This window comes from Phytophthora cinnamomi (genome assembly GCF_018691715.1).
Source record: "Phytophthora cinnamomi strain GKB4 chromosome Unknown Contig21, whole genome shotgun sequence".
Classification (NCBI taxonomy): domain Eukaryota; phylum Oomycota; class Peronosporomycetes; order Peronosporales; family Peronosporaceae; genus Phytophthora; species Phytophthora cinnamomi.
In genome coordinates this window covers 491,887-516,020 of record NW_027150954.1, presented here as the reverse complement: position 1 = coordinate 516,020, position 24,134 = coordinate 491,887, and the positions used below count along the sequence as shown (strand labels likewise).

At 55.6% G+C, this 24,134-nt stretch overlaps 9 protein-coding genes across 10 annotated transcripts; 1 reads left to right on the top strand and 8 right to left on the bottom strand.

The window, feature by feature from the left end:
• Positions 1–193: 193 nt before the first annotated feature.
• On the bottom strand, positions 194–4,083 carry IUM83_03522 (rpL41-like protein; the record flags this gene model as incomplete). Of its 2 annotated transcripts, XM_067927527.1 has the most annotated exons (4): positions 194–514; positions 608–707; positions 989–1,352; positions 3,726–4,083. In XM_067927527.1, 4 exons carry the CDS (start codon positions 4,081–4,083, stop codon positions 194–196), a joined length of 1,143 nt encoding a protein of 380 aa, XP_067795238.1. The 2 variants fall into 2 exon arrangements, with proteins under 2 accessions (XP_067795238.1, XP_067795237.1); XM_067927528.1 differs by lacking the exon at positions 3,726–4,083 and having other exon boundaries at positions 989–1,410.
• A 482-nt stretch (positions 4,084–4,565) lies between these two features.
• IUM83_03521 (uncharacterized protein) lies at positions 4,566–5,420 on the bottom strand (the record flags this gene model as incomplete). Its single annotated transcript, XM_067927526.1, has 2 exons — positions 4,566–4,822; positions 4,907–5,420. 2 exons carry the CDS (start codon positions 5,418–5,420, stop codon positions 4,566–4,568), a joined length of 771 nt encoding a protein of 256 aa, XP_067795397.1.
• A 502-nt stretch (positions 5,421–5,922) lies between these two features.
• Positions 5,923–6,993, bottom strand: IUM83_03520 (GAF domain; the record flags this gene model as incomplete). The annotated part of the gene is made up of 1 exon (XM_067927525.1): positions 5,923–6,993. One exon carries the CDS (start codon positions 6,991–6,993, stop codon positions 5,923–5,925), a length of 1,071 nt encoding a protein of 356 aa, XP_067795396.1.
• A 1,471-nt stretch (positions 6,994–8,464) lies between these two features.
• Positions 8,465–9,927, top strand: IUM83_03519 (putative serine protease family S33; the record flags this gene model as incomplete). Its single annotated transcript, XM_067927524.1, has 3 exons — positions 8,465–8,672; positions 8,745–9,421; positions 9,484–9,927. The coding sequence occupies 3 exons, from the start codon at positions 8,465–8,467 to the stop codon at positions 9,925–9,927; spliced, it is 1,329 nt and encodes a 442-aa protein (XP_067795277.1).
• A 1,649-nt stretch (positions 9,928–11,576) lies between these two features.
• Positions 11,577–13,522, bottom strand: IUM83_03518 (uncharacterized protein; the record flags this gene model as incomplete). Its single annotated transcript, XM_067927523.1, has 4 exons — positions 11,577–11,583; positions 12,344–13,342; positions 13,406–13,441; positions 13,518–13,522. The coding sequence occupies 4 exons, from the start codon at positions 13,520–13,522 to the stop codon at positions 11,577–11,579; spliced, it is 1,047 nt and encodes a 348-aa protein (XP_067795187.1).
• A 44-nt stretch (positions 13,523–13,566) lies between these two features.
• Positions 13,567–16,392, bottom strand: IUM83_03517 (Major Facilitator Superfamily (MFS); the record flags this gene model as incomplete). The annotated part of the gene is made up of 1 exon (XM_067927522.1): positions 13,567–16,392. The coding sequence occupies one exon, from the start codon at positions 16,390–16,392 to the stop codon at positions 13,567–13,569; it is 2,826 nt and encodes a 941-aa protein (XP_067795295.1).
• Positions 16,393–17,443: 1,051 nt separating this feature from the next.
• IUM83_03516 (uncharacterized protein) lies at positions 17,444–17,977 on the bottom strand (the record flags this gene model as incomplete). Its single annotated transcript, XM_067927521.1, has 1 exon — positions 17,444–17,977. One exon carries the CDS (start codon positions 17,975–17,977, stop codon positions 17,444–17,446), a length of 534 nt encoding a protein of 177 aa, XP_067795284.1.
• A 2,005-nt stretch (positions 17,978–19,982) lies between these two features.
• Positions 19,983–21,727, bottom strand: IUM83_03515 (methylmalonate-semialdehyde dehydrogenase (acylating); the record flags this gene model as incomplete). Its single annotated transcript, XM_067927520.1, has 4 exons — positions 19,983–20,864; positions 20,943–21,011; positions 21,082–21,368; positions 21,448–21,727. The coding sequence occupies 4 exons, from the start codon at positions 21,725–21,727 to the stop codon at positions 19,983–19,985; spliced, it is 1,518 nt and encodes a 505-aa protein (XP_067795188.1).
• Positions 21,728–22,428: 701 nt separating this feature from the next.
• IUM83_03514 (putative secreted RxLR effector protein) lies at positions 22,429–23,571 on the bottom strand (the record flags this gene model as incomplete). Its single annotated transcript, XM_067927519.1, has 1 exon — positions 22,429–23,571. The coding sequence occupies one exon, from the start codon at positions 23,569–23,571 to the stop codon at positions 22,429–22,431; it is 1,143 nt and encodes a 380-aa protein (XP_067795286.1).
• Between the last annotated feature and the right edge of the window lie 563 nt (positions 23,572–24,134).

Below are 24,134 nucleotides of genomic sequence, written 5' to 3'. Positions count from 1 at the left end.
TCACATTAACTTGGATACGAGAACCTCGTTGACGCAATCATGGTCGTCCTGCGACTGCGGGAACGAAAGGAAACTGCTGTTGCTGCTGGTTGAGCTGGGGCACGGGCCACCCGTCCAAGCGTTGCGACAGTCTGAAGACCGACCACTAACGTGAGGTCACACTAGCGGCCACCGACAGTCTGTGGCGCGACGCTTATCTGGCGCGCTGGCGCATTTTTCGGCGCTTGCGGCGAAGGCGGCGCATACGTTTCTTGCGCCACTTGGCGCGCATGCCGCCGTTCACGTCCAGCAGCATCTTGAGCGTGTCGCACTCGCCGACGGCGTAGTCAGCGAGCGAGCCGCTCGACAGCTGCTTGCCGGCGCAGACCAGGCGGAAGTTCTGGATGTACTCCACGTCCTCCACGGCCTGCTTGACCGACGCCACCGAGGCGTCCGCCGCCACGCTGAGCGTGAGCGGGGAGCCCGACAGGGTCTCCACGAAGAGCTGCATTCTTCCCTCCTGGATGCTCAGATGCTAGAGTCACCGAACGAAATAAGAGGCCATGGCAGACGGTAAGTATTCCAGATTGTCGCAGTAGCGAGTCGAGCCTAACGGAGGCTAGCGTACCCGAAACGGTGTTCCAAGCAGAGCAGTCAGCAGAAAGTGAGGCTTGGCGGCGGCGAGCGGAGCGGCGGGCTCAACAAGCGATCGGATAGTTGGCTGCGAGCTTGCCAGCAAAAGTTAACTGGGTGGTTGTATGTGGTGAATTCCGCATGTGGAAATTTGCAAAGAGCAGAAAAGAGGGGATTGTATCTTGAAACGCTTTGATTGGCTGGACAGCGGACGCGGACTACTGGCCAACCAAAATGAGATCGTGTAGCGGTACGTAGGTTTGTGTAACGTTTACACGATGACATTCATGTGGGTGGAACTCCCTTGAAATAGTGCCTTCAACTTGCTGTTATGGGTAACACTCGCAAATGCAGAACCTCCTCCGTGGTATTGTACCTCAGCGTGCTGTTATTCAGCGTGACAAAAGGCTGGGGCAGTCGGCCAAGAAATCTGTAGTGGATGGTCAACTGCGCTGTCACAACTGCTGAGTCCGGGTCCTCCGTCGTGGCGAGTGCCGACTGCACAGTCGCCACATTTGAAAACGCAGAGCGGTACATCTCCGTCAGCAGCGAGTCCAGCTGTGTAGTCACCTCCGCCACGTTCGCTGTAAAGTCCTCCACGAAAGTGTACGCCCAATTGCCGTCGTCGGAGTCGAGCTCGAAGGTTATGCTGGCAAATCCATTCGCGAGATCGAACGTCAAGGCCTGCTCTCCAGGACTGTAATCCAGCACGATCTCCCTCCCGAGCGTCGTATTGTGCGCTAGTGGGCAGCTGTTCTCCCACAGACAAGTGTAGCTGGACTCGAGTATTTCAAGCATAGTACTTGACCATTCCGTGCCATCCGAAGGGCTCAAACAGTCCCGGAGTATCCAGGACGCATCGAGAGCACCGTCGATACCATCGTTTTCAAGCATGGTGGCTAGCACTGTCAAGTCTGACTCGAGCAGAACACCTGCGCACGCTGAAAATACTCGGCACTCAGGCGTACTGTCACAATCCTCCAATAACGTTGTGCATGCACTGCAAGTTGGAGCTACCTCATCTAGTAATGAGCCCGAATACAGCCCACCTAGTCGAGGCTCTTGCATATTTAGCGTGACGGTGATGCCCACGACTCCATCTCCATCGTCTATCAACTCCGGAACTTCGGCAGTGATAAACGCGGGTATGGGCAATCCAGTCGAATCCATCAACGCGAGGTCGCCAAACTGCCGACGTCGCACAACCGGTAAAGCTGCTGGGTCATCAGGAGCAACTTCTATATCAATTGTGAAGGGTGTCGTAGCGCTCAAATCTTGCATCGAGCTTACAGATCCGAAAGTAAAACGAACGCTCTGGGCACTGTCGCTGGGCGATGATCCGTTGACAAAGAATGACCACAATGTCTCGCTCTGGTCATCTACCAGCACCCACGGGGCTGGGTAACTGGAATTGGAATCGGCAGTGCTTGACGAATTATGTTCTGGTGGGAGACTGATTGACGAAGATACCGTGGTGTGAATACTTTGCAGTCTACGAAGAAATATTGGTACCAATTGGGCAGTGCCTGTGAAACAAAGCTTGATGCACAGCCCAAAAGTGCTTGTTCCTCCTGAAGCGCACACATCAGTAGCACCTACTAATACTCCAGAGGTTGCGCTCGGTCCAGGGTCATCAAAATCGTAGACAAAACTAGTTTGATGGTTCAGCAACGACTTAAATGAGGTAATGAAGCCGTCACTGATCATGTCATCCTCCGTCACAGGCTCTAAAAACCCAGGTGAGTATTGAGGCCACACCGGTGATCCATCTGCATGGACGTCGATCTGTCGCTCAACCAACTCAACACTACCGAGAGAATATAAAGAAATTGTGGTTGCGAGTTGGTGCGAGAAAATAACTGAACGAATAGCGTAGCGCTGGCTCTCATCAGCGATGAGCGCTCGATACTTGACATAAAGTAAGCGATTCCATGCGTACCCTGCCGCACCCGAAGTTTCGTCCAGGACGTCAACAGCATTTGACGAAATGAGAAATAGACCGTCATCCATAATCGCAACTTGCTGCAGCAAAAGCACGAGAGCGCTACGAACATGGTGGAGCTGAAAGAAATTTGGCGACTCTAGGATAGTACCGGATGCATCCAGCGGCTCGATTTTAATCGTGAGATTAAACGAAACATAGGGATCCACCACATCTGCAGCACTCAGCTCTGGATCGACCCAATCACTAGCGCTGAGAAATCTTACGCTACTGGTACTGGGAGTATCTGTCGTGTCTGTAAAGCCTAACGCAACCAGCACACCGTTTTCGACACTGCTCTGCAATCTAATAATGTGATCGGAGAGTGCCACACTGTCAAAAGCGCCTGGAGCTTTTGGCTCTGCCTTGAAGCTTAGCGTCCAGTTAATAGCGTTGATGGGATCAAATATCGACTCTGATGCGAGCTCAATCTCTGCGGCGGAACTGCTTTCGCCGTCGTTGTGAGTGGGAAGTGTTGATAAAGCGATTGAAGATGAAGGAAAAGTGATCCGTCCGAATCGCACCAAGCTAGGAGCTACCTGAGACACGGTACTCTGCACGTATCCGAGAACAGGCCATTTCGCTCGTTCCAACTGCGCAAGCGAGATATTGTACAACTCGAAAGTTAATTCACTCAAGGCGACTGAGTCATCACTATTTCCAGTATCAATCCATGAGCTTGCTCCTGTCGGAGGGGAAAACAGTTCTCCAGCACTCTTGTCTACATCCATGGCTATCAGTCGCCAATCCGGCTCCATCGCATTGAAAGAATTCGCAAGACTATTGCTCGACGTCCAGTTATCTTCACCAAGCAAATACGTTTCCACGGAATCAGCATAGCGGATGTCGTGAACATGAACTTCAATCTCTAGGACACCCGCATCAGCGTAGTACGCCGTATACGGCAGGAGCTCTGTCGGTGAACGCACAATAATATCCGAGGCGCGGACCTGCAGTGAATTCAGTCGCTTCGTCAGCAAAAATCGCAAGCGCAGATCTTGGAATGCATCTCGATCCATTGTGTAGTGTTCATTTGCACTGGTGGTAACATCCATTGTTACCGAAACTGTAGACGCAATGACAAGCTGGACGCCCACCCACGGCTTCAAGTAGAGTTGGGTAAATGATTCACCCTCCAGCGTCATGTCAACCAACTCCATGGGGGTACCAAAAAGCGAAATGCCGTCGATCGTAGTGTTAACCGTGTTCACGATGCTCCCATACTTCAAATTCTTGGCAATGTGCTCGCGCTCAGTGTTGGTGTAAGGCAACATCAGTGCTGAAGCATCCGAATCGTAATTGTTTCCACTACTACCGAGAGGTGGGGGCAACGCCGATATACCCAACGCCACATAGTACGCTTGTTGTTCTTCCTCCGAACACGCCTCGGTCTGCAAATACTCCAACTGCACGCGTTCAATTCGCTCAACTCCCACGATACTCTGGATCTGCTGGCGGAAAACTTCTTCCCCTGCCTCGAAGTCGTTCATCGAGATATCGCTCCCAACCAGAATCTTTGCTCTCACACGCGGCCCAGTGCGGTACATCCTGAAAAATGCCACCGCGTCAGACTGAGCGGCTGTGTAAACCTCCTCCCACTCGCTCCATGTTAACGTCCCGTAGTCAAGTGACGGTAAGCTTGCAGCTACCAGAACTGGAGAAGTGAACAGCAGCACCAGCAGCAACAATAACAAAAACTTTATGTCGATCTTCGATCGACGTCGAGCTCTCCACTCGAATTGATCATGCACTGCATTATCATCGTCGAGGAAATGAGTACTACCAGACCCGCAGCTAGTGGAGCCGCGCCTTCGTCGTTTGCAGACGCTGGCTGAGTATCGCCTTGCACTACTTGCCATTGCACTCGAGCAAAATTGGACTAGCAGGTGCAAAAGTGCAAGTGTATCTCGCTCGGATCGCGCCGGTTCAACAGCTACCGTTGCCACCGTCCATTTTCCATGGGGACTCCCCATCAGGCGCTCGCATTGAGCAGCCGATCGAACTTGGCCTCGAGCTGCTGCTCTGGAGACAAAATGCCTTGTCGTTCCAGCTCCATCTTGCGCTCGCGCTCTTTGGCGTTCAAAGCTGCGATGCGGCGCTGGTTGCGAGTGTTCAGGTCGTCGCGCACTGCTCGCTTCATGCGTTTGAACAGCTCTGGCGCTGGATACGTGTGGAGATAGCGCAGCGGGGCTGCTCTCGGGGCGTAGTGCTCTCCCAACACATTGCGTCCTGAAAACACAACAAAAAAGCAGGAACATCAACGAGGGTTAGCTCAGGATCATTCAGCAGCAGTTCCAGACGATAAGGACGCACCCCACACTTGAGCGACGCCATGTGTGTCGCGACGGAACTCCAAAGGATCCTCTTCGAGCGACGTGATCCGCAGATGCCTGGGCAGGGAGACGCCCGTGAGCTCTCGGACCCGCGAGAGTCTCAGATCCTCCAGCTGTTGTTCCAGGCGTTGTCGAATCTCTGGCTTCGATGTCGAACGTAGCAGCCTCGTCAAATCAGCCAGGACATCATGCAGTGACCTCGCTGGAGGTGCCACCACCGTATCCTCTTCCTCATTATTTTCTTCTGTTTGCGGCTGCTGTTCACGCTTGAGCCGGTGCTTCGTGGCAATCCTCTGCAGACTACAGTCATCTGCTGCCTGTAACACGCGCTCGTAAGGATCCACGTCTCTTTCGGCCTGGTAGATCATCCAAAGAATGCCATCGCCCTCGGCCGACTTCTCCACCGCCACGACCATGCACAGCAGCGCGTACGGCGCCTCTCGCAGCACTCCATCGCTTCCGATCGCCGCATCCAGCAGCTGTGGCGTCGCCATCGCTCCGCTTCGCGTCACTGTCCGCACGACTGAACAGCCAGCCCCCTCGTCCCTTTTTGACATGTAACCAACACGCTGAAAACGCTTGAAGCCTCAATCCATGGCGACGGTACATGTATTTCGCTGGGCTGAAGTTGCAGTCAACTTCAACTTGACCCTCAGCTACCGAAATCGAGTCAGCTCGTGGCGCTGACTTCTCCACTGACGAGACCAGTCAACATACACATACACATACACTTGCTGTAGGGATGCAATGCAGTAAATCACCGGGAGTACTAAAATGCCACAGCACATATATTTCGTAATGCAACACGTCGGCAGGGCCTGGCTTCTTTGGCCCGGGAGGAGAGTGGGTGGGGAGGCGTATAGATACTTTTACGGTCCATGGCGAGGCGCATGTTGCCCCCCTCACTCCCGCCCTGCGCGGCCCCGAGCCAACACTTAAAACGAGCAGCTTCTTTCACTTCTCTGTCATCGTCCGCAACGCGCGACGCGTCCTTCGTTAGACCCGCTTGGGCCGGCGGCTGCCGTTCGCCGCATTCCTCTGCTGCTGCTCCTTCTTGAGCCGCACCTGCTCGAACCGCTTCTCCAGGTTGGTCATGGACTGGCCCAGCGACTCGAGCTGGTTCGAGTGCTCGCCGAGCGTCTCGAACATGACGCCCTGCTGGGCCGCGAGCTGCTGCTGCGTCTCCGTGGTGCGCGCCAGCAGGTTCATGAGCATGGAGCCCATGTTGCCCAGTCCTCCCTGGCCCTGTCCCTGCGCCTCAATGGCGGTGCTCGTCTGGGCCTGCGCGGCCTGCACGATGGCTCCGCTGTCGGCGGCTGTAGCAGCCGCCGTGGTCTCAACCTTGACGGGTGCAGGCGGCGGCTGCTGCTCCCGCAGGGCCGTCTCGCCCGCGGGCTGCTCCGTGCTTCCCTGTGACGTGGGCGGCGAGACCGTTTTCCTTGCGGGCGGCGAGCGCGCAGCAGCAGTGTTAGAAGAGGAAGAGGGGGCGGGCTCCGGCAGCGCGCCGCCGTTGGCCGCCGCCATGTTCTTGAGCCGCTCGTCCATGTACTTGAGCACCTTGGCGGCGATCTTGTGCAGGATCTTGGCGTCCACGTTGTGGTGGCTCTTGACGTCGAAGACGAAGACGGAGCCGATGCAGAAGCCGCTGGGCGTCGTGATGGGCACGCCCGCGTAGAAGCGCACGGCCGAGGCGCGCGTGACCAGCGGGTTGTGCTGGAAGCGCTCGTCGAGCGACGTGTCCTCCACCACGAGCGCGCGCTTGGCGTGCATGATGGTGTGCGCGCAGAGCGCCACGTCGCGCGGGATCTGGCGCTGCGTGAGGCCGCTGTTGGCCTTGAACCACTGCTTCTGCTTGTCGATGAAGCTCACGGCCGCGATGGGGCACTTCATCTCCTTGCACGCGATGCGGCAGAGCTTGTCGAACTTCTCGTCGGGCTCCGAGTCCAGGATGCGGTAGCGCGCCAGCTCGGCCAGCCGCGCGTCCTCGTTCTTGGGCGTGGGGGCGCGCGGCCACGGGTGCTTCCAGTCGAAGTTGAGCGCGTAGCCGTACTTGTGGCCTGCCGACATCTTGCTGCTTGTATGGGGGATACCGGTACTGTACTGTATCGTACCACTGCCACACTGCACGGCGGTGGCGGTGGCGGAGGCAGCGGGACTTACTTTGGAATGTGAAGCGCCCGCAGTCAGTCAGTCAGTCTCTGGCCTGCCACAACCCCGCGGAGGGAAGGGAAGCGCGGCAAGACGACGCGACGACTGGTCCGGAAATTCGCATTTACGGGGATGAGTGCGCGGAGACGCCGGCCAATGGGCGGCCGAGAAATGCATTCAGTTCGAGTTCAGCAGCAGGCCACTTCAACACGGACCCGCAGTGTGCCACACATTGCCATGGGGCGCTCTGCGACTTGGACAGCCAGGGACTGGAGGGGTCTGCGCCGCCAGCATACTGGGCGCCAGTCTAATGCCAGCGACGCGACGCGCGTGGCGCAGAGATTGTCGAATCGATCGATCGGTGGCCAAAGATACGCGCCCCCTCTCCCCCGCATTGGACGCGAATTACGGTCAGGCATTTCGGGGCAACGCGTTGCCCCGAGGGGGGGGGGGAATATCCACCCCGACGTCGTCGGTGAGTGGGCTCCGACTCCGGCTAATAATTACTAGTAACGGCGTGTGTGTTTGTCGAGCGCCACATGCTGCTCTGATCCCAGCTGCCCACCTTGGCGCGGGCAGATGAACGCGGCGGTGAGTAACAGAGTACTTCCGGCCACTTGGCAGCGCTCTGCCCCATTGCCTCACCACCTGAAAGACCCTGGGTGTCACTGCGATCTGGCCCCGCACTCCGCAGGATGGGGGTGCCTTGCTTCTTCGCGGCGTCGCGCGGCCGGCTCGTAGCCGCAGCTCGCGCCGTTGATGGGTCGTGGTGTCAAACATTCAAATATTTGGACGCTGTCCGCCTATCTGGACGCGGCGGGACTTCCTGTAGTCGACGACGGCGCCGGCGACGATGCTAAGCCGCGCCGACGTAACGCGGGGAAACCATGTGGACGTGCCATCGCTGCAGAAGAACTGGCGGCGAAGCCCGAAGTCGCCGGGGAGTTGACCACCCGCGCTCAACAAACCCGAAAACAAATTGTCCGTAAGCATCGAACAGCGCCACACAGCCGCCAGCCGGTCAAAGGCACAGCTGACAGCTTCAAGTTGTGCCGTTTCGAGCAGGCAGTTGTGAGTCATTCTCGCCGCATGGGCCAACCCAGACGGCGCCCCACTCATAGTCCTCGATGACTCCAAGCCCAACAGTCCACAGCTGCCAACTGATACGCAGGCTTGCACAACCTTCATAAAAAGCTGGAAAGCTTACAACTTAGTGCTCCACGTACACAGAATTACGTGCATTCGCCACACCAATCCAACGTGGCCCACACCACTCATATATGAGGCGTAATCACGTGGAAACGTGACGCCACGTCAGTACAGTCGACGTCAACCCAAGCAGATCAGAGTGCGAGGGGATCCGAGCCGCACATTTGCTGCTTCGCTCTCCATGGGGAACGCCAACGCGCGGCTGCTGCAGCCCCACTCGCGACTCGCGCTCGCGCTGCTGCTCGTGTATCTGGGGCGCAAGGCGCTCGGCCGCTCGGTCGCGTGGATCCTCATGCGCTGGCACTTCCTGCGCGCGGCCGAGACGCCGCGACTCGTGTTCCGGGCCACGGACGGCAACAAGAAGCTGCTGTCGCTCTGCCCCACCATCAGTGCGTGCATTGCAATTGCAATTGCAGTGGAACTAGACGTCTAACCAACGCTTTGCACTACTTTTTCGGCAGCGAAAAACAAGTACTACCCGCCGTGGCGGCTGTTCAACGGACACCTGCAGACCGTGCGCTTCGCCTACGACGAGCGCGGGCCCAAGATCAACTACAAGCGGCAGCTGATGACGCTGCCCGACGGTGGCGTCGTGTCACTGGATTGGGCGCTTTTGTCGGCTCGGGATGCACCGGCGGCGGGTGGCGACCTCAATGACGCGGCGTCGACGACGTGGCTGCCTGATGTGGAGCCTACGCGACGCACGGTGATCTTGCTGCCTGGACTTACGGGCGGCAGTCCAGAGAACTACATTCGTAGCACGGTCGCGCGGCTGCACGAGTTGGGCTGGCAGTGCGTAGTGCTGAACGCCCGGGGGTGCGCCAACACGCCTGTAAGAACTGCGCAGCTCTTCTGCAGCGCGTACACGGGCGATCTGCGCTTCGTGTTGCAACAACTGAGTGAGAAGTACCAGTTTGCACAAGAAGCGTTCGTCGGGGTGGGCTTCTCCATGGGATCCAATGTACTCGTCAAGTATTTAGGTGAAGATGGAGATGAGACTCCGTTGACAGGCGCTATCTCGGTTGGAAACCCGTTCGACTTGACAATTTGCTCGGCGAACTTTGGCGGCTCGCTGTTCAACCGCATGACGTATGACAAGGCCCTCAACAACAACCTTCGCGAGCTCTTCTTCAACAAGGTATGCGTATCCATGGAAGTGTGCATTTATTTATCTTGGTTGCTAATTTTTTTATGATCAAGTGCAATGCAGCGGAGCAGTTTGTCGATTTCCCAGGCGTGGACTTGGAGGCTATCAAGGCTACTCGCACTGTGCGAGACTTCGACGACACACTTACCAAGTACGTATTCCACTACGACACTGTCGACGATTATTACGACGACGCTGGATCCGTGAAGAAGCTGGGCGGTGTGCGCGTGCCGTTGCTCTGCATCAACGCGGAGGACGATCCCATTAGCATCAGCTCGGCGTTGCCGAAGGAGGACGAGGTGAAGGCCAATCCCAACGTAATCCTGTGCACGACCAAGTCGGGCGGACACCTGGCGTTCTACGAGAGCTCTCTCAAGGACCACGCCGAGCTCGAAAATGGCAAGACGGAGAGCAGGAAGCAGTCGAACATGTGGACTGTTAACCCCATCGCCGAGTTCGCGGAGGCCGTTCGACTGAATAAGCTGGAAATTGTGTAATATCCGGGATGATCCTGCAACGTTTTCAGGTCGAATTGATAACAAATAAACGTCCTACGAGCCATATGATTGCATTGAAAAAGAATTGGCTTCGTGCTACGATGTGGTTGTGGTGCTGCTCGTGACAGTAGTGCTGGTTGAGCTGCGAGGAATCAACTGCAAAATGCTGTCGTTCGGAACGGCTGCACCAGCTGAAATGGTCGGGTACGCGACCAGGGTCCACTCCTTACTGTCAGACGAAATGAATACCGGCAACGATCCGGCCCAATGTCCGTAGGAAATTGTCCACGCGAATGTCGTCACGCTGCTGTTTGTACTTGAGCTGTCAACTGAGACTTGAACCACCTGGATATCATCATACTGGATAACTCCACGCAACGATACCGCCAGTGAATCGGGGTCTGCAGCACTTGACAGCGTAACTGCGGTGCCGTCGCGCGTGAGGACTAGTGGAACCTTCAGAGAGCTGAGAGTTGAGATTGAACCGGTGTAGATAAGTCTTTGCAGCTTCTGCGCAGGCGAGATGCTCCATTTGCCAACCGTTAAATAGTTGGAAGCTAGAGACGACCACGACGAAGACAACACGGGTGCAAGCACGAGTGGGCAGGCAGTTCGACTGTAACAAGCACTGGCATTGACGAGTTTGCGCCAAGACGCACCATTCACATCAACACTTGACACGCCATTAGAGATCGCTGCTGGAAGGCACGAAATGATGCCAGCTTCGAGTGAAAGCTGGGTTCCGGTCTGATCTGCTCGCACCAGGTTCAAAATCGCATCTGCCAACGATGTTGTGGAAGTGGAAGAATCCGTGGCAACGGTGACGGTTGTAGTGCTGCTGGGGCTCTGATACTGCATCACGCAGTCAGCCATGGCTGCACACTTGGCGTCTCGGAGGCACGCATCGAGTGCTAAACGCTTGCACTCTGTACACGTGTCAGTTGGCGGTGGATCCGTAGTGGTCGCGAATGGTATCGGCCCGCCAGCAGATACATATCGCACTCGAACTTTCGGCGTCGCGACAGTTGTGATCGTTGCGCCAACCACTTGGGCTTGTGAATCGCTCGCAACAGATACCAACGTGGGCAGTGGACCCACGAGACCATCGTAGAATATGTCAACAGTTGTGGCTCCTGCAGTGTTCGAGGTCACGTTAGCTTGAACGGTCCCCAGGTACTTTGCAAAAGTGCATGACCGGGCAATTCTCGTCTGCAGCCAGTCAGCGGTGGCATTGTTCCATATCGGCAAGTAGCAAACCACCCGAGTCCCAATGCTCACTGAAACATTCAGGGGCGCACTGGTCGGAACAGGGAAGTTTGAGATGCCCGACGCTGGCTGCACTCGCTGCTGACCCTTGCCACTTCCCCAAACAAGTTTAATCCCTGAAGGAACCACGATGCTGGAGCTAGCTGGCTGTATCGGACACAGTCGCTGAAGCTGGCACCGAATTGCACTTGTAAACAACATGAGAGCATTCACATCAACGGGGGCTGTAGCTGTTCCAGCTAGGCACCCGTTGAATAGAGAATACATGTCACCCGTCTCGTAAGCCGTCGAAGTTGCATTCACCAATTGTGCAATAGGCGTCTGGACTGCCGAGAGTGCGCAGGTTTTCAAAGCCGAACACGCTGCGTCATTCGTACACCATTCTAAAAGCTGCAGACAATGCGCACAGCCATCAGCAGCCTTTTCCGTGACATCCGCGACACCAAACTCGAGATAAAGCAGCAACTTGCTCACTTTATCGGTGGTTCCGTTACGTAGCAGACGGCTTTGATGGCGCACCACGACGTTTAACGGGCTCACGGCATTGCTTGAACTGCTACTACTTGCGCTACTAGCCGGTCGAGCGATACTGGTGACCGTGGATTCAGCATCCCCTGAAGTGTGGAGGGTGACCGCAACTTCGACTTTCACAAGTGTAGCGTTGTCATCAGTGCTTCGGAAGTTGAGGGCCATGTCGAGATTTTCCGGTGTCGCACCTTGCAACGTCCAAAGTGGTGTAGAGGTATTACCAACCCGTACAATCGGAGCTGCAGGTAACGAAGACGTCGATGTCGAGTCATCTAGGAAAAACGACGCTGAAGGGAAGAGATTCCATGACACTGGATCTGTAGACTCGGCGCTTTCCAACCAAAAGTCTTGCGTCAATGTGTTCGCCCAGAAGACAGTTGTGGTGAACACACCGCTGAGGTCCATACTGCTGAGGGTGGCGTTCGATGGGTAGATTACGTTCGTCGGGATTGAGGCGGTGTACCTATCGGGGTCGTATTGAAAGCGTTGCCTCTTACGGCGAAGCGCATTCAGCGCATCGTTAGAAACCGCAGCGAGTAGTGTAGCGGTATCCGCTACGGCTCCTGGAAGCGCTAGGTTTCCAACCGGGAAAGTGTCGACGTTCATATAACGAAACACATACGGGAGCAGCGTTGCAGCAAACGATTGCGAGCCGGCGAGAGCCTGAGAGCTCAGAGCAGCCGCAAGCTCCGTTGAAAAGAACACATAGTCGAGAAATGTGGCTGGTCGTGTTGTACCGGCGGTATCTCCGGCTACCAGACGTGTAAGATCCCCAAACAGCACAAGGTTCGCCAGATATTCACGTCCCGCCATTGACGTATCTGCTGAAGCTGGCAGCCGCAGGTAGAACGTCTGGTTCACTTGCAGAGTCGAGTCTGTCGCCAACGTTGCTGAACCGCTTGATACGACGTAGCTCATGTTGAAGTCTCCTCCAAGAAACTCCGCCACACCTCGACGAACTTGGAAAACCAGACTCTGGGTGAGTTTTAATGGATCGATGACGTTCCGGAACAGCACACTGAACGTCAAAAACGAAGTCGCTGTCGGTGTTGCAGCTGTGCGAATCGCCGGGAAATTTGGTGCCGACTTGTAGAGCGTCAGAACGTCAGCACTAGCGAGCGTCTGGCAGGTGACGCCACCGCTTTGAAACGCGGCGACGACCTGCCACATCGGCTCGGATGCGTTTTTCACGCCTGCAGCATCGAGCACCATAGATTCCAAGCGCTTCCCCAGTGCAGTCGCCAGCCCCGTCGTGTTGAGAGCTGCCGGTGCCACGGTCGTATTGAACGCCAAGGTCGGGTCGCCGATGAGGAACAGAACCTCGTACGTCGCTTTGCTGGTGCTGTCGATGACCGTCGCGTTGCGAACGCTGAGCACCGTGACGGAATCTGTCGTGTAGAATGTCTTGGTCCCAGCAACGAGAGCTGGTTCCGTCATCGAGACTTGCAAGAGGCTTGCACTCGGCCAACGGAGCTGCATGAAAGCCGGGGAAGCGTCCAGCCACGGGTCGGTAGTTGTTTGAGCGTCGGCCCCATGGCGCAGGACCGATGCCACGCGGGACAAGAACCACAGCGTCCACGCTAACCTGCTCGCCATCTTGATGCACTCGAGCCCTGCCAGTCTGATGGGGATATCCGCTTGGAAGCGTCGCGACCGTCCATTGAGATCCTGTCAAGCATTGTACCGTCGAATGAGGACGTCGGAGGACGTGCGAGGACGCCTGGACAACAAAACCTACATTAGATTATCGTAACTTATGTCGCTTCCTACGCCTTGAAAAGAAGCCCAATACATACAGCAAACAACTCGCGATGCTGTCTCCTCGCTTCCCGTCGGCGGAAGAGCTTAGCTGCTTGCTTGCTTCGCGTCGCCACTGCTGACGGATGAGAGGTTGCTGGGTTCACGATGCTCGTGCTCCGAATAGTTGTCGCCGCCCAGCACCGGCGTTGAGATGTACGTGAACGTGTCGAACATGTCGAGGTCAATGGTGAAGCGCCCCGTGGCGCTCGAACGCACGTCGGATACAGCCGTGGCGGACTCCGTGTCCTTGGATATCGACGCACTGTGCTCCGCTTTGCTGGCCTTACTGGCCTTGCTGCTACTGCTCAGGTCTCGAACCGAGCCCGACAGCGAACTCGAGATCGATCGACGCCACTCCAGCAGCACCGGCTCCAGCAGCTCCAGCATTGATTGACGTCGCGGTTGGCTGTCCTTTGATGCATCATCGATGCTCAAGCGATGCTGACGGTACTCGTGCTCCGTGACAATCGAATCCAATTGATCGAGATCATCCATGACAGTGTCACACCGGTCGTCGATGTCCACGCTTCTGTCACGGGTTCTTTTGGCACCACTGGTACTGCGGGCTTGCAGCTTGGCGCCGGAGGGGAGATACACCGCGTGTTTCTCTTCCGACGTTTGCGTGATAGCTTGTTTCATTTTGCGGCCTAGGTGGCGCACTGAATGGGTCTGCCAGAAGCCTGACGACGATGACGACGAGCAAGAAGACGACTCGTAGTCGCAGGGCGAATGGCCTGTTGCGTGTGTTGCCGAAGTTGGAGAGTAAATGACTGGAGCAGCTAGTGTCAGGCCGTTCAATGAGTCGCTTCCAAAAGGAGACTCTGGCAGCTCGCGATCATCTCCGTCAGACGACTCGGAGCCTTTGCCCAACTTTTTGTTGCCTCTCCTTGCCTTACTCACTCCGCGAAATCGCGAAGCGGGCTGCTCCGGACGACCGCCTGGGGCTGCCGAAAGCACGCCACCAGCAAGAGCATGAAGTGCCTTGTTGTCTTCGAACCAGGATGCATCGATGTCTCGCCCGCGCGTCTCCGGTCCCATGAACAAAATCAACGGAATCAAAATGATGGCCACTCCGCCGCACCCCGCCAGCATCAAACGTTCATCGTGCCAGGTCCACGCTTCGTCTCCCATCACTCGCCGAAGCACGAGGTAAACCCCGGCAAACATGCCGAGGTGGCCCCAAGCTGCAGAACACGAAATTCCCAGAGCTCGAGTGAGAAGCGGAAACTGCTCGCCAGTGAAAGGAATCAGCGATCCGATGGTGCCACCTGTCGCTAGCACCAGCGCCCCCAACGAAAGCAGCAAACTCAGCCATTCTCCATCCTCTTCCAATAGCCAAGCTGATACCACCATAACAGCACCAGCGCAAAGCACAAACACGGCCAGCGTTCCGCGACGACCTACGGTTTCCACCATCATGGCAGCAAGCAGCAAGCCAGGACACGTCATGGCTGACCAGAAGAGCTGATCCCCCACTCCGAACCCCTCACCCAGCGCATTCACCTTAACGAACGTCCCTGCCATCATCAGTGTCGTAACGATAGCTGCGCTCAAGCACGTGAACTCTGCGAACCAAAAGAACCAAATCACCGCGGTTCGCCGGGCTAGAGATCCTGAAAAGAGCGCCACGACACGGTGAGCGAGGGCCCTCAAAAAGGAAATATCTGCCGTGGGGGCCAACGTGTCGGAGGGCGTTCCTAGACCCTCAGAGCTGGGCGTGCACACTTCAAACTGATGCTGATGCCGGCTGTGTAGTCTCCTCGCAGATGCTCGTTGGCTCTGACTGCGTGCCCTTGCTGCCCCGGGCCCCGCGTAGCTGTACCTGTTAACTCTTGACGCCGACCTCGCCCGCATTTCTCTCTGAATTTCGTCGCCCTGACCGCTGCGATGACCTTCCCGCAGGTCCAAGCCCAGGTCCGAGTCCGAGTCGGAGCTGCTTTCCAAGTACCTTTCATAGCTAACCTGTGGGCGCTGCGACGGTGGTTCATATAAACTCGTGGGCACCGTCACCCTGGCCTGGCGATTGATCCCATGCGCGGTCTCGATCTTCTCCAGCACGTATAGCGCTTCCTCCGTCCGTCCGACACTGGCCAAGTACTTGGGCGACTCCTCCAGCGCCAGGTAGAGCACCGCGGCAAACAGCAACGCAACAGCGCTCAGCACGCCGTACGCCACTCTCCACCCGAGGCCTCCTTCCCCCATAGCCGCGCAGGCCACTTGACCATACCCGACACCGGCCAGCACCCCCAAGCCCGCCATCGACACCGTGAGCACCGTGATCCTTCCTCTCGTCCTTGTGGGCGTGTACTCGAGCGCGAGCGTCGACAGCAGCGCCAGCTGGCCGCCAATGCCCATGCCCGCGAGAAACCGCAGCGTCACGAAGGACGCGTAGTTCCACGCGCCGGCCGTGAGCGCGTTGACCACGAGCCAGAAGCTCAGCGAGCCGAGCAGCACCGGGCGGCGGCCGAAGTGGTCGGCGCACACGCCGAAGGCCAGGCAGCCGGCCGCACCGCCCAGGAAGTACACGCCCAGCAGCAGGATGACCTGCGCCGTGCTCGTGACCACGATGTCCTCCTGCGCCGCCGGCAGCGCGTACAGGAAGGTGAAGATGCCCACCATGGCCAGCAGCCAGCCCGTGCCCAGCAGCAGCACCAGGCGCACGTAGAAGCCTGTGAGTCCGGCGTAGCGCAGCCCCGAGCCCAGCAGCGTGCGGCGCCGCCGACTCGTGCTCGTCGTGGGCGGCGGCAGCGAGAGCGACTGCACGAAGGGCGAGGCCTGCAGCGAGCTCAGCAGGTACTGCGAGTGGTCGTCGTAGGTGAGCGCGTCCAGGCGCTGGCGCACGTGCACCAGGAGCTCCCCGGCCGCAGCCATGGCGAGTGCTACAGTGCCAGGTACGGGGTAGTGACCTATAACGAGGACTGAGCCGTTACGTGATGGAGCCAGAGCTTGTCAGCGAGTGACATGCGGCGTGGACAGGCGCGCTCCCATTTTTTTTATGGGTCCGGGGCCATTTTTCTGTGTGGGCGGGTGTTTGGGCTGCGAAATGGGGCGCCACCGAAAGAGAGACGCGGACGTGACTACCGGGTAGTCACGTGTCGGATGAAAGTTTGTTGCGCTGTACGAACGCTGGCTAGATGATCACTTGCTACTGCGCCGTGCTTGCGGAACTGGCGAGACTTGCGGAAACGTCACGGGCAATCTCGTTTTGTAGCATGAAGTGTAAGGTTGGCCAGGTTCCCAAAAATCTACTAGGTAGTCAAGCTTTCCGAAAAAGGGGATGGGGCAACGCAGAAATGGGCACGATGGCGTGACGGCGCGACAGATACATGTACCGAAAATATGGTACAGGGGTGGAAGCTCGGGTCAACGCGATGACCAGCAGCCACGATGGTGACCGGGACACACACCTCAGCCTGGGCTAGCAGACACTCCGACGGTAAAGGCCTGGAAGCTCGTCTACATGTGTTGAGTGCGTCTGATTCTCCATAGACAGCCAGGATGGCTCAGGGCTGACAGGGAAGGGGTCACCAGGCCAGGTTCTCTGCCGGCTTCACGATCTCCTTGCCAGCGGAAGGATTGGTGAGCGTTCAACGCTCCTCGGCTGCATCGCAACTTTGCGATGCAGCCGCAAGGTCCGTGGAGCGAGAAGTGGGCGCTCGTGATTCATGAAGAGTGCGCATTGAATATTCCCACTCTTCGAACTGCAACCACGTTGCTGTGCCGTTCTGCCGCAGAACGGCACAGCAACGTGGTTGCAGAATCTGCGGCTCACAATTGTCCTGTACCACCGATCAGACGTGGGTGTAGGTAGCACTTATGCCTTGCCCTAGAGAGCAGAGAACGTGTTCCGAGAACTGCAACACAAGGACCATCACTCCGACAACTTCAACTTGCTACATGTATTTCCACTACTCGCACTCTTCTACTTCGAGCCTTGCGTCCAGGACCGTGTGGGTAGCAGCCTCGAAAACGCGCCCGTGCCAGGCGTTGATGACCTCCTAGGAGACGGAGACGGGAGCTTCAGTAGATAAACTTCAGCCAGATTTTCGGCGTCTGGCTCATCGTCCTCAACGCCGCCGAAGAGGTCGAGGTCCGACTCGCTGGATCGGAGGAAGGGTGCTGGCATGGAGTTCGCTCTCGCCAGCGAGCGCCCCGCTTGAGCGGAAGATATTTCCACCATGGAGTTGCGCAGTTGGCCGCCCCGACGAGTCGAGTCGCGCGCGTACAGCCTCTTGGCGCGCGTGGTCACGGCGAAGCGGACGCTATGGAGGCCAGACGCCAGCGACGTGAACCACGAGCCCAGCGTGGCCTCCACACTCGAGCTCCGTCGACGAGGCTTCATGTCCCAGTCTTCGTCGTCGAGGAAGTCCTCCACGCCGGCGAGGATAGACGAGCTCTTGTGGTGCTGCTCGTAGTGCTCCTTGAAGCCAAGGTCCCGCGAGATCTTGGGCGTCATGCTCGCTGTGATGCAAATCGCAGAGTGACTTGGCAGGAGCTAACAGGCATGAGCTCATCTCAGTTTTAAGTTTTAATGGAGCGGGGCCAATCGAAAGCGTAGAACTCGCCACTTGCGGTTTCTGGCGCCAGCGAGCTAGACAATGGCCAACTCGAAAAAAATCACCCGCGCAAGAAACGCTATGATTGATATCGTACGCGTACATGCACTGTTGGGCCTTGATATTGGCGAGTCAACTATTGATCCTGAGCCTCGTTGGCGACGCGAGCTGAGCTTCCTCATGAGAACGATCGACGACATTTCCTCGCTCGCACTGTGCCAGGTGAAGTGCGGCGAGTACAAATTTGTTGAGCCTCCTGTAGTCTCGGATCGTGGTTGGATTGCACTGTAGCGATGGTAGGATAGAGTAATGCTATACTACGTGCCAAGAAGAAGAATGGTCGATTACCGATTAGTGGTCTTCTCAATTTGCTAAGTAGCAGTGCTATCTTCTTGTCGTTTATTCGATCAGTGCCTAGAATACGATGCCTGTCCGATGGGTGAGGTGTAGCTGAACATGACGTACTCGGAATATATCGTGGTTTCTTCGTTGGAACTCTCCGAAGAAACTGGATGTTGCCAAATTTTTGAGAATGTGAAGTTCTTTTGTTTCGACTTGTCGGTGTGTCTAAGCTCTATACTACGTGCCAATGGTTTGCATTACCATGTGAATGTTGATGGCGGTTTGTTGGTTCGTCCTCCCGGACAAGCTGTGACTTGCGAACCAAGATTCTGCATTCTTGTATATTCGGAGTGCCAAGCCTCGATCCTGCCACTGGTGAATAGTGTCATGCGTTTAGCTAAACCGTCTTGGGAGTAAAACAGATTTTTGTTTTTACTGAAACTCCATGTTTTGACGCTTCAAATGGACTTTCAGCGGTACCCACCAGGAACGTTATAATTATGCTATCATATATTTTAAGTCATTCGCGCGGCGATCGTACATTCATAACGCAAGTCCCGCCGAGGCTCAGATCTAACGCATTTTGTGACGATCGACTCATCTGGTGCTAGAGTGCGCACAAACCACTTTTGTCAGCATTCACCTAGTTCATTTTCCATTTCGCCTCGAGCCACTCAAGAGACCCCCAACTACAACATGCAGTTCGCCAAGACACTTTTCATCTCCGCGATTGCTGTTACGCTGTGCTTTGCTCCGACCAAAGCTACGCATAGCGTTGACACGCAGCAGGACACTCCGAATGCCCACAAGTTATACTACACGCGCTTCCCGACCCCCAGTCCCAGTCGGGCTATCCCTCGTGCCGTGCGCGACTAAGCTGTTCGATGAGACCCACATCGGTTGATTTTGTGCGCTATCGAGATCGAAGAGTTTGTTCAGCTGTTGGTCGTCCTAAGCAGCCACAACTTCTCGATTTCGATAATAACGAGAAGAAGAAGATTCTGCTACGTGGTACATAGTGTACTGCGCATAAATTTTTACCACACATTGACTGTAAGTGCTATTTGCACACGTGTTTGTTCCTGTGCACTAAGTCATAACCTCCAAGTCAGACACGAATTTGTTGCTCGGAGGCATTATTTCCTCAATCGATACCCGTGCTCATGGGAAACGTTGCACACAGCCACGAAAGTAATGCAGCAAAACTGATATACAAACATGAGTTCACGTATTATACCAAACATAAAATTGTCTATGTCCATAGCTTTAGGATAAAGTCGATCAACATGCTAGTATTTTCTGCTACTACTACGTGGTATACACTAACAAATAGTTTGCAAACGTTAGCGTATATACAGCCAGTGTCTGTGCGAACACTACAGGTCTTTCGTTAAAGGACAAAAGGTCTCAACGCTTACGCAAATATACATCGATAATTCATCCTGAGGCTGCAACACAAATTATCGAAGAGCGTTTAGCCTACTCAAGCGGCAACATATCCTTTCACTGCAAGCTTTCACTGCAAGCTTTCACCGTAAGCATCTTGGCATGCTCTCAATGCCCTCACATCTGGCCACTGAAGTTAGCCAAGTCACCCGAGTGGATCACCGTGCTCCACTTGGTCGTGATCTTGCGACGTGTAGAGAAAAACTCGACGCATCCATCACCGGTGATATCCATGTCACCGTACTTACTCTTAGTGCCGCACATGCCACCAAAGCTGAATGGCTCGCGTGGCACTGGGATGCCAATGTTGACCCCGATCATGCCTGCGCGGAAACGCGACTGGAAGTACTCGGCATAGGCTCCGTTCGACGTATAGATCGCGGCTGCATTCCCGTAGTCGTTACCGTTCTCAATTTGAAGAGCCTCATCGAAGGAGTTTACACGATACACGGAAAGCACAGGGCCGAAGATCTCATCCTTCATCGCAGCGTCATTCGGGTTTGTGTGCAACAGCACCGTGGGCCCCACCCAGAACCCATTCGTCTCCTTAGCCCACGACCGACCATCCACCATAACTTTGACGCCAGTAGCCTCTGCTTCGTTGATGTACTTGAGGACACGTGTCTTCGACGCTTCATCGATGAGAGCGCCAACCTGACCAGCTTCAGTACCCCGAACCAGCTCCTTCGATTTCTCGACGATCATGTCAAGCAGTGCAGTGCAATCTCCCACGAGCAACAGCACCGACGCAGCCATGCAGCGCTGTCCTGCGCAACCCGCATAAGATGCAACGATATCCTTGGAGGCGACGTCAACGTCTGCATCCGGAAGAGCCACCAAGTGGTTCTTTGCCCCACCTAGAGCAAGCACGCGCTTGTCCAGCGCTCTGCATCGACGAGCAACGAGCTGCGCCACGCGACTCGACCCAACAAACGTAACAGCAGCAACACCAGGATGGTCGCACAAGCTGTTGACCGGATCCACCGTCCCATTAATGATCTACAGATCACACAGTAGCCCCAAGAATCGTCAGTAGTTGCGACGTTGATGACATAGACCACCCGATCCGCAACAAACCTGGAAGACACCCTTGGGGACGCCCGCTTCCAGCAGCAGCTCCGCCACGCGCGCCATCGTCAGAGGCACCTGCCACCAGCCCACACGTTAGACACAAAACATCCCTCCCAACAACAAAGCAACAAAATCCCGCCGTCACCTTCTCCGACGGCTTCAAGATGACGCAGTTCCCCATCGTCAACGCGATGGGGATCGTCCACATTGGGACCATGATGGGGAAGTTGAAGGGCACGACGCAGGCCACGACGCCCAGTGGGTCGCGCACCTCTTGGCACGAGATGCCTCGCGACACCTGCAGCGTGCGGCCCTGCACCAGCTGCGGCAGACTGCACGCGTACTCGACCGTCTCGTTGCCCTTGAGCACGCTGGCCAGCGCCTCCGTGCGGTTCTTGCCGTTCTCCTGCACCACAATGTCCGCCAGTTCGTCTGGCATGGCCAAAAACGAAAAGTATCCGTTAATTATCTGCTCTCTGCCCTAATTCCTACTCGAAAGCCCGTCCGCCACCTTGGTGCTGCACCATGAGCGCGTGGAACTTGAGCATGATGGCCGCGCGCGTCTTGACGGTCGTCTGGCGCCACTCCTTGAAGGCCTCCTGGCCCTTGGCCACCGCCAGCTGCACGTCCGCGTCCGTGGACAGCGCGCACGTGCCGATCACCTGGCCGGTGGACGGACTGAGGACGTCGAGGTACGCGCCCCCCGAGGGCGGCACGAACGCGCCGTCCACCAGGTTGTGCGCCGTCAAGGGGCCGGCCACCTTCTGCTTCTTGGTGGGGGACGCGGACATGGGCGTGGCTGCGAGTCGAGGCACGGACAGGTGTGAGCTCTTCTTGGCGAGTTGGCGAATGAATGAAGATCTATCTGCGCAGACCAAACTTCAACTTGGACGTTGGTGGTGTGGAGAACATAAATATGGCGAGGGGCCCAGTACAGTTTCTAACAAACGCTAGCGTTTGCAAGCTGTATGTTAGTGTCCAGCGAAAACTACTCTCGTTAAAAAAACTACGCGTTGATGGAGTTAGGCAGATTTAGTCTGTAGCTCTCTCTAGTCCACAATCACTTCTTAGGTGGCATGTGAACATGTTTTTAGATCAAGTTCGCTGACACGGATGCTTCTGATGGCTGCGCGCAGCGTACTCCATAAGGAGATACGTAAGTATGAAGCAGTGGCCCCGGGCAAAGAAGTCGTAGATGGTAATGATATGGAGGCAATCCCAGGGCCTAACGCGTATGCTAACAACACTTACTTAATTGGTTAGTATATGGTGCATGTTTGCGGAGTGCACTACAGAATCGTCATCACGAATAGGTTACGGTACAGGAGGTTTGGAACACAATACAGTACGGATCTATTTGACACTGCTTTCGTATCTCACGGGTTGAATGAGGAAACCTTGCTCGTCGTACGCATTATAGTACGCTCGCCAAATGTCAGCGTTCGGACTCCAGCTTCAGAACTTTCTCGTAGATGACGTCCGGGATCTTGTTTTAGGACATCCAGTCCTTGAACGAAGTAGACCTCTGCGGACTATTCGCATTCATCCAGTCCTTGAGCGAAGGAGCCCTCTGCAGACTCTTCGCAAGCTCCTTAGTCTCCGGGTTTTTCATGGCCGCTTGAATAATTGTCGCCAGCTTCTCCTCGCCGTAGATCTTGGTGAACGTCTGGATCATCGTCGTCGCTGCGAACGGATAGTCTTTGTTGAACGCCGTCAGGTATTCGGTCCACATATTCAACAGTGGATTCGTGAAGAGGTCATCTCCAGCTTTGTCAAGTTTAAGGCGCTTGAAAAGGTTGATTGGGTGATCTGGACTAGCCAGCCACTTCGTCACCACCTCGTTCTTAAACTTCGTGGCGCCGAGACTGTCATCCAATGTACCCACAAGGTTAACGATACCCTTTTCTCCGTAGGTCTCCGTGAAGGCTTCCAACTGAGTCATCGTCTTCTTGGGGTTCTTTTCGTTGTAAGCTTTCAGGTAGTTCAACCACGTAGCATACTGAGGACTATCAAAGAGCCCATCTGTAGCCTTGTCCAGCTTCTGCGTCTTCAGTATCGCGACTGGAGAGTAGTCATCCTTCAACCAACGACTAACCTGCGCTGCCTCCAGTTTAGTGGCGAGTTCGTTGGTGCTCGCGCTCTCCATCGCCTTGGCCATCTTCTGTGAGAAAACATCACCGCCTAGGTTGGCCGTCATTGCCCCTGACAGAACCTCATCGGTGTCTTTTGGATTGGTCATCTTCACGTATTTCTCCAACAACTGGAACTCCTTACTCTCGAGAAGATTGCCTTCCACCTTGCCCACCCCCAGCGATTTGAAGGCCTGGTCCGGGCGCTTTCCTTCCTTCTTTAAGCCGTTGAGCATACTCGTCACCTGAACGTTGTCGCTGATATCGCCTATTTTCTTCAGCACGCCGCTGACCATGTCATCAACGATGTTGATACCAAAGACCCCTCTCTCTTCACCCTCTTCAGCGTCAGTAGTCGTGTGTGTTCTCAGATGCCGTTTAGTTGAGGAAGCGTCCAGGTCAGTGAGGCCGCGGGCCACAACTGGGGAGGACTCCGTCGAGGTCGAGGTGGCGCCAGCGTTGGCAACGAAGATTGCGGCCGCCAGTGCAATGTAGTGAACACGCATGGAAACTGTATGCGGGCTTGAGTGGTTATTGAGGAGTGAGTGCCACCCACTTGCGTAGACTAACTGTTCGATCGCTTGGGATTTAGAAACAGATCGTTTGCAGATCATTTCTGCGCTGGGATTTAGGAAGCAGGTGTTGTGTCGTTGGAAAGAACGGCTCTTGGTACAGTACATGGTATGGTAAACCCCCATCGTGGGCTGTACTATTGAATAAAACTCCGGCGGGGGTGCAGCCCAGACAAGGAGGGAGAGTCATGCCCACCCAGTACATGTACACGTACATCTGAGCCCTGACCGCCTCCCTTTTCTGGCCGCTGAGCAGATCTCATGATGCCGCGCGCTTGCCGCGCGCGGTGGTATGACCTGGTGTAATGTTTGATCATGTACAGTACCAATATTTTAAAATATTAATAATGTCAGCTCAATTATAATACATAATATGTACATGTTATGTCCCTCCAATATAAACTCAGTCTATATTTTACTGAAGGAACTTGCCCACCCGTCTGTTTATGTATTAACAGGCGACCTAGTTAAGAAGAGGGAAAAAAGGGCCCAAAATG